General features: G+C 45.8%; 1 protein-coding gene across 1 annotated transcript; it reads right to left on the bottom strand.

Moving 5' to 3' along the window:
- Positions 1–5717: 5717 nt before the first annotated feature.
- On the bottom strand, positions 5718–6391 carry LOC123403602. Its single transcript, XM_045097525.1, has 2 exons — positions 6059–6391; positions 5718–5904 (listed from the first exon to the last, which is right to left on the bottom strand). Exons 1-2 carry the CDS (start codon positions 6324–6326, stop codon positions 5849–5851), a joined length of 324 nt encoding a protein of 107 aa, XP_044953460.1. The 5' UTR covers positions 6327–6391; the 3' UTR covers positions 5718–5848.
- Positions 6392–12117: the final 5726 nt, after the last annotated feature.

The following is a 12117-nucleotide window of genomic DNA, read 5'->3' as shown; positions in this document are numbered from 1 at the left end:
GACTTTCACACTCGTAGCGATGCTAAAAGTCTGTTAGAATTATGTTAGTAGTTGCTGCATTATTTATGAAATATTGCACGTAGGATGTCAAAACATTGTTTCCTCGACGGTTTCCTTGAGCAAACATTGTATGTGATACAACCAGGAGGTTTTGTCGATCCTAAAGATACTAGCAAGTATCCAAGCTCCAGTGATCCTTCAATGGACTGGTGCAAGCATCTCGGAGTTGGAATATACACTTTGATGAGATGATCAAAGATTTTGGGTTTGTACAAGGTTTATGAGAAACTTGTATTTCCAAAGAAGTGAGTGGGAGCACTATAGAATTTCTGATAAGTATATGTGGTTGACATATTGTGGATCAGAAGTAATGTAGAATTTCTGTAAAGCATACAAGGTTGTTTGAAGAGAGTTTTCAAAGGAATACCTGGATTGAGCTACTTGAACGTTGAGCATCAAAGATCTATGGAGATAGATCGAAAGCGCTTAATGGAAGTTTCAACAAGATGCATGCCTTGACAAGTTTTTGAAGGAGTTCAAAATAGATCAGCAAAGAAGGAGTTCTTGGTTGCATTCTAAGGTGTGAATTTGAGTAAGACTCAAAAACCGACCACGGCAGAATAAAGAGAATAGACGAAGGTCGTCTTCTATGCCTTAGCCGTAGACTCTAAAGTATGCCATGCTGAGTACCGCACTTGATGTGTGCCTTGCAGCAAGTCCGTACACAGAGTGATCCAGGATTGAATCACTGATCAGCGGTCAAAGTTATCCTTAGTAACTAAATAAACTAAGGAATTTTTCTCGATTATGGAGGTGGTTAAAGAGTTTGTCGTAAAGGGTTACGTCGATGCAAGCTTTGACACTAATCCGAATAACTATGAGTAGTGAAACGGATTCGTATAGTAGAGTAGATATTTGGAGCATTTCCGAATAGCACGTAGTAGCAGCATCTATAAGATGACATAAAGATTTGTAAAGAACGCACGGATCTGAAAGTTTCAGAACCATTGACTAAAACCTCTCTCACGAGCAAGACGTGATCAGACTCCAAAACTATATGGGTGTTGGATTCGTTGGAATCACACGGTGATGTGAACTAGATTATTGACTCTAGTGCAAGTGGGAGACTGTTGGATATATGCCCTAGAGGCAATAATAAATTAGTTATTATTATATTTCTTAGTTCATGATAATCGTTTATTATCCGTGCTATAATTGTATTGATTGGAAACACAATACTTGTGTGGATACATAGACAAAACACTGTCCCTAGTAAGCCTCTAGTTGACTAGCTCGTTGATCAAAGATGGTCAAGGTTTCCTGGCCATAGGCAAGTGTTGTCACTTGATAACGGGATCACATCATTAGGAGAATCATGTGATGGACTAGACCCAAACTAATAGACGTAGCATGTTGATCGTGTCATTTTGTTGCTACTATTTTCTGCGTGTCAAGTATTTGTTCCTATGACCATGAGATCATATAACTCACGGACACCGGAGGAATGCTTTGTGTGTATCAAACGTCGCAACGTAACTGGGTGACTATAAAGATGCTCTACAGGTATCTCCAAAGGTGTTCGTTGAGTTAGTATGGATCGAGACTGGGATTTGTCACTCCGTGTGACGGAGAGGTATCTCGGGGCCCACTCGGTAATACAACATCACACACAAGCCTTGCAAGCAATGTAGCTTAGTGTAAGTTACGGGATCTTGTATTACGGAACGAGTAAAGAGACTTGCCGGTAAACGAGATTGAAATAGGTATGCGGATACTAACGATCGAATCTCGGGCAAGTAACATACCGAAGGACAAAGGGAATGACATACGGGATTATATGAATCCTTGGCACTGAGGTTCAAACGATAAGATCTTCGTAGAACATGTAGGATCCAATATGGGCATCCAGGTCCCGCTATTGGATATTGACCGAGGAGTCTCTCGGGTCATGTCTACATAGTTCTCGAACCCGCAGGGTCTGCACACTTAAGGTTCAACGTTGTTTTATGCGTATTTGAGTTATATGGTTTGTTACCGAATGTTGTTCGGAGTCCCGGATGAGATCACGGACGTCACGAGGGTTTCCGGAATGGTCCGGAAACGAAGATTGATATATAGGATGACCTCATTTGATTACCGGAAGGTTTTCGGAGTTACCGGGAATGTACCGGGAATGACGAATGGGTTCCGGGAGTTCACCGGGGGGGGGGGGGGGGGGCAACCCACCCCGGGGAAGCCCATAGGCCTTGAGGGTGGCGCACCAGCCCTTAGTGGGCTGGTGGGACAGCCCAAAAGGGCCCTATGCGCCTAGGAAAGAAAATCAAAGAGAAAAGAAAAAAAAGAGGAGGTGGGAAGGGAAGGAAGGACTCCCACCCAGATTATGGAACACTATTCCAATGAGATTGTGCTCCCCTTCAACTAATCAAAATTGTTTCACTACAACTATTTGAAGGGAACCAACTATGATTCCAATGGAACATATTAAACACTAGTTGATTCTAATACGATTTTTCAGATTATGGAACACTATTCCAATTCGATTGTGCTCCCCTTCAACTAAGCAAAATTGTTTCACTACAACTATTTGAAGGGAACCAACTATGATTGAAACAAATAAACTTACAATGTCATTATCTTGGATCAAAGAAAGCCTCAAAACTTACCTCGCCCATTGGAAGATCAAGACATGGCGTGCGAAGCATAGTTGGATGACGGCAACACCGCGTTGATCGACCGTGTACTCCAGATCAAGCCCCAAGAACTTCTCATGATCCGCTGCGTGGTCAAACCATTTTTCCTTCAACTGTTGAAGAAAAAACGGCACCTCGTTGCTCAGGTTCGTGTACACGACATCGAGCATCGTCGTGCCATGTGCGAGCACCTTACGAAAGCTAGTTGGCATGGTGGAAGAAGAGAAGGGAAGAAGAGAGGAGAAGAACAGAGAGGGCGACGCGAGAGAGAAGAAGAACAGAGAAATGACGACTGTACGCTTCAGTTCGTGCTTTTCATCGCCCGAAACGATGCGGGATGCAAACCGTTTGGGTCTTTAGTCCCGGGTTGAGCCACCAACCGGGACTAAAGAGGTATACCAACCGTCGCCACCACTACGGCAGGCCACGTGTTAGTCCTTTAGTCCCGGGTTGAGCCACCAACCGGGACTAAAGGGGGATACGAACGGTTGCCACCACCACTGCCCACCGCGTAGCCCTTTAGTCCCGGTTTGGGACACGAACCGGGACTAAAGGCTCCTTACGGGCCGGGACTAAAGCCTCGAGGGAGGCATTGAGAATTGGGGCGACGTGGCCGGGCCTTTAGTCCGGCCCAGAGGCAGGCCAGGACTAAAGGGTCCAGGCCAAAGGCCCGTTTTCCACTAGTGCTTGCGCTATGTGAAAGGCACCATTAATCTTGGTTGCACGTACAAAAAGGAAAAGGAAGGATTGATCCTTCGTGGATATTCAGATAGTGACATGGCAGGTGATGTTGATGAACGAAAGTGCACAACGGGCATGGTTTTCTACCTTGGCCCGAATCTGATTAGCTGGAATTCTCAGAAGCAAAAGGTGGTGGCACTGTCTTCATGCGAGGCAGAATACATAGCGGCAAGCACGGCAGCTTGTCAAGCAGTGTGGCTGAGAAGACTTCTAGCTATTCTTGCAAAGCGGGAGGTGCAGAAGGTGTCATTGAAGATTGACAACCAAGCTGCAATCTCATTGTGCAAAAATCCGGTTCATCACGAAAGGAGCAAGCACATAGATATCCGGTTTCATCACATCCGGGAGTGCATTGAGGAAGGGTTGATTGAAGTTCAACACGTGAACACCAAAGACCAGCTTGCCGATATTTTCACCAAGTCCCTCGGTCGACAGAAGTTCATCGAGATGAGGAAGAAAGTCGTAGTGCAAGCAATGAAGACAAAACAACCAGGTTAAGGAGGTGAATGTAGTAATTAACCTAGTTGTAGTCTATAGTAAGATTAGGTAGCTAGATCAAAGTGTCATAGACAACGTTATGTGCATATCCGAGTTTGAGTCCAAACCAGTGTCTTGTACAAGTTGCAAATGAGCCTGGGTCGCGTCGTGTTGGTTGCCGACTCGGCAACGCGTTGGGCGCGACGACGTTGTATGTCTTTATATACCAAGCTAAAGTATGGTATTGCACCACCAAATACCAGTTTCGTTTTGTTTGATTCGCTACGTTCCGTCGAGACGATCAACTTATTCGATCAGTCAACCACAAGCTAGCTATAGGATCCGTCCACCTGCCTGCTAGCTTGCTTGCTAGTGTACGTGAAGCTCCGGGAGGACTTTGAGGGTCCAAAAGCCAACAGTGTCTGCCTGGAAAGACACCTCCTGTGAATTGAATTTGCACAGTTCTCTTTTTCTTTAACAAAAATTGCATCTATCCAGTAGCAATGCCACTGGGTTTGTTTTAAATTTTTAGATATGGTGAAGGCTTCGGTGAGTTGGCTAATGTCTGAATTTGAATTCTTTGATGAGTTAAATATACAGATGATGTATACATGGGAGTGTGTGCTTCAGTGTGTTGGGTCTTGGGTGTGTGATTGCCGTCGTCGTTAAAAGACTATGTATGATACAGGGACATGTTGTGTTGCTCCTCTTGATATGGGGATGGGGTGAACGGATCTTGCACAGTAGAATCTTCTCTTTTGGTTAGTCTGGTAGATATGGAAATTAGGATGTAACCTTTTTTTACTGAACTGTAGCTATACATATGAACATATCTAGTGTTGGGGAGTTTGCTTACATATTTTCTTAGCATATCTCTCATTGTTATTTTTTTTACATTCTCATTGTGAAATCAGATTTTTCTGCTTTTCTACTCCAGTGAACGCATCATATGCCCATTGACCGTTTAGCCTCTATTGGAACAGATGTTTTAAGATACTACCAAGTTGAAGGTCTGCCTCAAATTACATATTGTTCTCTGTTTCTAATGTTAGTTTTGTCTAATAACTCTGGTGATTTCATGTCGTAACTTTTTGCACAGTTTTCAAGATGGTGTAGCTAATGTTTACTGTTAGAGCCATTCTAAATATACAGACCTGAGTTCAATGGCTTTCCATGAATGTGTTGTACAGATTGGTTTGACTGATGCATGCCATGATTGCCCTGCAGGTATCTAGAGTTACTTTCCGGTGGCCAAGATGCAGAAGTGGCTTGTTCGCTTGCTTCGATTAGTTAGTACCTTTCAATTGATCTTACTTGCCTTAATTATGTATGTGTTCATCTTTCATTGTTTTCTTAGATTCTGCATCAGATTTCTATTTAGCCCCCATTTTCTGCGTTTATTATTGGTGAATGTTTATCTGGTTCTCACTGATGAATTTCGAATTAGTTTCGTTTCATTAACAATCAGGCAAGGCTTGGATGAGTTTGCTGTAGTAAATTTGCCAATTCGCATGAAGATTGAAGACATAATGACTTGCTTGTATTAATCAGTACTTTTCGGTTGATCTTGCTGTGTTTGTTCATACTGTCACACTGTTTTCTGTGTTGCATCTGTCGGGGAGAATTCCGCATCAGATTTATGCGTATGCCGTCCCATCTTGTGTGTTTGTTCTTATGAGTTGCTTGCTTTCACTGGGATTCACGGACGGCTTGGACGGGATTGCTAATGATTTAATTCTTGTAGTATGTGTTAACTTCTTACGAAATAAATATGCAGCTGAAATTTGCAAAAATAAAAATAAAAAAAAATCAGACAAGTGGCACCGACCCACGCGAAACACATTTTATTGATTGGTTCAGCGGTGACAGACGTTCAACATCATATGATCCCATGATCCACAGATTCTTCAGCTGTTTATTTTAAGGTTACTTGGCGTTAATTATTGCCCCCACCTCTTCTTGCACTCAGCTATGCAATCCGCAACACCTTGTGCATCTGCAAAATCGTCAAGACGATCACAAGATCATCAGAACAGATGGTGATTTTTGTCATGTCAACAGAAAACAGAGAACATAGACATCACTGGTCATGAGAAATTCATCTATAAACGAAGCAAATGCAATGCAAGTAAGGGGGTCCGTCGTCTTACAGGTTGGTGCCACCGCCGGGTCGCAGACGGAGTCTGTGCTGCAGACCATGATGCACGCGGCGAGGACATCCTCCCTGTCGCCGGCGTCGCAGTTGCCGGCACAGTCGACGTTGCAGAGCCACCAAGGGACGCTTTGCCTGCACCCGGGGTAGCACTGCTGGTAACAGTTGCAGAAGGACATGGCGGCCACCCGCTGCTGGGATGGCACTGACATGATGAGGAGCATGCCAAGGGCGGCAATGGTGGCCGCCCTCTTCTTCGTCTCCATCTCCTCTCCTTCGTCGGACGAGAAGAGAAGAGAATTGATGTAGACGTTTTCAGGTGACTGGTGGTTCTCTTAGTCAGTTTCAGAGTGTCAAGTCTCTTATATATCGGAGTTCCAAGGGCAATATCGACATTTGATCTGGATAGTTTGTAGTGTAACGCAACAAAGTACTTCAGTATTTTCCAGCAAATCAAATGGCCCACAATTTCAGGTCTGTTTGTCTTGTAGCCCCTTTTGCCATGTTATTAATTTCCTCAACAAGATGGTGCCTACTGCCAATTACTAGCCCCTATTGCAGCACCTGAAAATAGCCTTGGATCTTTCTATTTTCGTTGTGGAGAGACCTGTGCTTTTTTTTTTTTGAAGGCAGGAGAGACCTGTGCTGATGTAGAAAGAAAACCGAATGCAGTTTTTAATACAATGCTGTTTAGTAGTAGCGAGGGAGAGATTGCTATTTTAAGTGCTTGGAGATGTGAACTGTCTGCCTGGAAAGATATCCCCTACGTCCCTTTTTCTTCAACAAAATTTGCACATCTTGATAGTTTATTTCTTTTTTGAGATATGGTGAGGGTTTTGGTGAGTTGGCTAATGTATGAATTTGAATTCTTTGACACATACAGACAATGTATACACTGGCATGTGTGCTTCAGTGTGTTGGGTGTGCGATTATTGTATTAAATTCGATCTGGCAGCAACTTATATCTTGTGTATTTCTAAAAGGTATTGCCGGTGAGCTAGAGATCTGATTTTTCTTCTTTCCTGCTCCATGAACGCATTATATGCCCATTGATTGTGTAGCCTCTATTGGCACCAGATGTTGCCAAAAACTGCCAAGTTAAAGGTGTGCCACATATTGCCAGTGAGCTAAAAACTGCCAGATGAACGCATTATTCTCTGCTTCTGATGTTAGTTTTGTCTAATAATTTTGTGGTGATTTCATGTCAGAGCTTTTGGCACAATTTTCAGGATGGTTTAGCTAATGTTTACTGTTTGAGCGACACAAAATCTGCAGATATGACTTTAATGGCTTTCCATGAATGCCTTGTACAGGATGGTTTGACTGATGTCGTGATTGCCCTGCAGGTATCTATAGTTACTTTCCGGTTGCCAAGATGTAGAAGTGGCTTGTTTGCTTGCTTCGGCTAGTTACCTTTCAATTGATCGTGCTTGCGTTCATAAGGTATGTGTTCATCTTTTCACTGTTGTCTTTGATTCTGCGTCAGATTTTTATTTAGGCCCCATTTTCTGCGTTTGTTCTTGATGAATGTTTCTGGTTCTCATTGATGAATTTCAAATTATTCCGCTTCCGTTAACATTCAGGCAAGTCTTGGATGAGTTTGCTAATGTTTGTAGTTTTTAACCTGTTAACCTTGTATGTCACTTATCGCTCGCAAAAGAAGATAAATAGTTTGTTCTTGCCATCTGGACAAAGGAAGGTTAAATTGTAGAATGTCAGACCCTCGAGCCTAGCTAATTCTCTCGTACAAAGAACAAGAGAGGACGGGAGGTAGACGAAGCACTGGAGACTTAGTGTTTCTCTGGCGACGTACGCCACCGGCGCTCAAACGCCCTTGTTCTCTCTTCAGCACAAAGCTACAGCAAGTAACACACTCTCATGGCCGGGTCTTTGTAGCCCCACAGCAGCGTAGCTTCCACGTTTCTGTATGCACGTACGCAGGAACGTCCAGCTAGCTCCATTGCGATCTGCCCCGCCATGCGCACGACGCGCGCTATGCGCACGAAGCGGTCAGCTCCACCGTCCGCGGCTAACTGACTACTACCACTACGCGCGCGCACACGCTACTGCCACGAGCACACAAAACGCACGCACGCAACGCACACACACCTATGACCTGACCCGACTCCGCAGACTCGACCTGACGTGCCTACGCTAGTCTGCACCGCACCAGACTCGACCTGGCGCACGCACGCCGGTCATCACCGTGTTTGGGTCACAGCTTATTCCCAACAGTCACCCCCTAAGCTGTGACCTAGAGGAGCGTCGACCCGACGTCGTCAACGTCGGCGAGGAGAGCCTTCTTTTCCGCCGCCTTCTTTGGCTTCCGGCAGTCGCGGGAGAAATGCCCACGCACACCGCAGTTGTAGCATCGACCACGCCGCCTTCCTCCGCTGCCCGACGCCGTGCTGCCCGCGTCATCATTGTCGTGGTCGAACTTGCCGCCTTGCTGACGTCGCCGCGTCGCCCATTGAGCCGCCGTGAGCATGAGCTGGTCGCCGCCTCGTCCGCCGCTGTCCTGAGTGCGCCGCCTCGTTCGCTCCTCGAACGCCTTCAGCCGCCCAAGCGCCTCCTCGAACGGCATGTCGTCGACGTCGCAGAATTGCTCAATTCCGGCCACCGCTCCATACAGCCGGTCCGGCACGGTGTCGAGCAGTTTCTTCACCATTGTCGCGTCATCGAGCGTTGCTCCGAGGGCCGCGTACCTTGCCGCCATGCCGCTGATCCTCCCGGCGTACGTGTCCAGCTCGTCGCCGTCCTCCATGCGCAGGCGATCGAACTCGCCGCGGAGAGTGGAGAGCCGCGCCGCCCTCACCCGGTCCGTGCCGACAAACCGCGTCTTGAGGCTCGCCCACAGCTCTGCCACCGTCTTCTTCGACGACACCTGCAACAGGATGTCCTCGGAGAGTGCTCCGAGGAGGTATGCCCTCGCCGGCTTGTCCTTCTTGGCGATGACGGCCGCCGCCGAGTCCTCCGCTGGAACCACCGCTTCCCACAACCCTTGCGCGTCGAGGTTCGCCTCCACCTTGATCGCCCACACGGTGTAGTTGTCACCGGTGAGCATCGGCACAGGGAACGACACCGTGCTCCCTCCGGCGCCGTACGGGACGAGGGCCATGGCCGCCGATGTTGGAGAACGTCGCATGGAAAACAAAAAATTTCCTACGCGCACGAAGACCTATCATGGTGATGTCCATCTACGAGAGGGGATGTTCGATCTACGTACCCTTGTAGATCGCACAGCAGAAGCGTTAGTGAACGCGGTTGATGTAGTGGAACGTCCTCACGTCCCTCGATCCGCCCCGCGAACCGTCCCGCGATCAATCCCACGATCTAGTGCCGAACGGACGGCACCTCCGCGTTCAGCACACGTACAACTCGACGATGATCTCGGCCTTCTTGATCCAGCAAGAGAGACGGAGAGGTAGATGAGTTCTCCGGCAGCGTGACGGCGCTCCGGAGGTTGGTGGTGATCTAATCTCAGCAGGGCTCCGCCCGAGCTCCGCAGAAACTCGATCTAGAGGTAAAACCGTGGAGGTATGTGGTCGGGCTGCCGTGGCAAAAGTTGTCTCAAATCAGCCCTAATACCTCAGTATATATAGGAGAGAGGGGGAGGGAAGAGGCAGCCTCAAACCCTCAAGGTTTGGCCGAAATTGGAGGTGGAGGAGTCCTACTCCAATCCTACTTGGAGTAGGATTCCACCTTCCCACTTGGAAACTCTTTCCACCTTGTGTTTTTTCCTTCTCAAACCTTATGGGCCTTAGTGGGAACTTATTCCAGCCCACTAGGGGCTGGTTTATCTCTTCCCATAGCCCATGAGACCCCTTGGGGCGTGACACCCCTCCCGATGGTCCCCGGCACCCCTCCCGGCACTCCCGGTACACTATCGATGAGCCCGAAACTTTTCCGATAATGCCCGAAAACTTTCCGGTAACCAAATGAGGTCATCCTATATATCAATCTTCGTTTCCGGACCATTCCGGAAACCCTCGTGACGTCCGTGATATCATCTGGGACTCCGAACAACATTCGGTAACCAACCATATAACTCAAATACGCATAAAACAACGTCGAACCTTAAGTGTGCAGACCCTGCGGGTTCGAGAACTATGTAGACATGACCCGAGAGACTCCTCGGTCAATATCCAATAGCGGGACCTGGATGCCCATATTGGATCCTACATATTCTACGAAGATCTTATCGTTTGAACCTCAGTGCCAAGAATTCATATAATCCCGTATGTCATTCCCTTTGTCCTTCGGTATGTTACTTGCCCGAGATTCGATCGTCAGTATCCGCATACCTATTTCAATCTCATTTACCGGCAAGTCTCTTTACTCGTTCCGTAATACAAGATCCCGCAACTTACACTAAGTCACATTGCTTGCAAGGCTTGTGTGTGATGTTGTATTACCGAGTGGGCCCCGAGATACCTCTCCGTCACACGGAGTGACAAATCTCAGTCTCGATCCATACTAACTCAACGAACACCTTCGGAGATACCTGTAGAGCATCTTTATAGTCACCCAGTTACGTTGCGATGTTTGATACACATAAAGCATTCCTCCGGTGTCCGTGAGTTATATGATCTCATGGTCATAGGAACAAATACTTGACACGCAGAAAACAGTAGCAACAAAATGACACGATCAACATGCTATGTCTATTAGTTTGGGTCTAGTACATCACATGATTCTCCTAATGATGTGATCCCGTTTATCAAGTGACAACACTTGCCTATGGCCAGGAAACCTTGACCATCTTTGATCAACGAGCTAGTCAACTAGAGGCTTACTAGGGACAGTGTTTTGTCTATGTATCCACACAAGTATTGTGTTTCCAATTAATACAATTATAGCATGGATAATAAACGATTATCATGAACTAAGAAATATAATAATAACTAATTTATTATTGCCTCTAGGGCATATTTCCAACAGTCTCCCACTTGCACTAGAGTCAATAATCTATTTCACATCATCATGTGATTGCAACGAATCCAATACCTATATAGTTATGGCGTGTGATCACGTCTTGCTCGTGAGAGAGGTTTTAGTCAATGGTTCTGAAACTTTCAGATCCGTGCGTTCTTTACAAATCTTTATGTCATCTTATAGATGCTGCTACTACGTGCTATTCGGAAATGCTCCAAATATCTACTCTACTATACGAATCCGTTTCACTACTCATAGTTATTCGGATTAGTGTCAAAGCTTGCCTCGACGTAACCCTTTACGACGAACTCTTTAACCACCTCCATAATCGAGAAAAATTCCTTAGTCCATTAGTTACTAAGGATAAATTTTGACCGCTGCTAGTGATTCAATCATGGATCACTCTCTGTACCTCTCAACAGACTTTGAGTCAAGGCACACATCAGGTGCAGTACACAGCATGGCATACTTTAGATTCTACGGCTAAGGCATAGAAGACGACCTTCGTCTATTCTCTTTATTCTACCGTGGTCGTGTTTTGAGTCTTACTCAAATTCACACCTTACAACGCAACCAAGAACTCCTTCTTTGTTGATCTATTTTGAACTCCTTCAAAAACTTGTCAAGGCATGCATCTTGTTGAAACTTCCATTAAGCGCTTTCGATCTATCTCCATAGATCTTTGATGCTCAACGTTCAAGTAGCTCAATCCAGGTATTCCTTTGAAAACTCCTTTCAAACAACCTTGTATGCTTTACAGAAATTCTACATTACTTCTGATCCACAATATGTCAACCACATATACTTATCAGAAATTCTATAGTGCTCCCACTCACTTCTTTGGAAATACAAGTTTCTCATAAACCTTGTACAAACCCAAAATCTTTGATCATCTCATCAAAGTGTATATTCCAACTCCGAGATGCTTGCACCAGTCCATTGAAGGATCACTGGAGCTTGCATACTTGCTAGTATCTTTAGGATCGACAAAACCTCCTGGTTGTATCACATACAATGTTTGCTCAAGGAAACCGTCGAGGAAACAATGTTTTGACATCCTACGTGCAATATTTCATAAATAATGCAGCAACTACTAACATAATTCTAACAGACCTTTAGCAT

Source organism: Hordeum vulgare, chromosome 6H (genome assembly GCF_904849725.1).
Source record: "Hordeum vulgare subsp. vulgare chromosome 6H, MorexV3_pseudomolecules_assembly, whole genome shotgun sequence".
In the NCBI taxonomy this organism is placed as follows: Eukaryota; Viridiplantae; Streptophyta; class Magnoliopsida; order Poales; family Poaceae; genus Hordeum; species Hordeum vulgare.
Note: the sequence above shows the minus strand (reverse complement) of the source record. Positions and strands in the feature narration are given on the sequence as shown.

Coding starts and splice junctions, on each gene's coding strand:
- LOC123403602 (XM_045097525.1), bottom strand. CDS start 6,326: ATGGAGACGAAGAAGAGGGCGGCCACCATTGCCGCCCTTGGCATGCTC. Junction 5,905..6,058: donor CCCGGCGGTGGCACCAACCT/GTAAGACGACGG, acceptor ACGATTTTGCAG/ATGCACAAGGTGTTGCGGAT.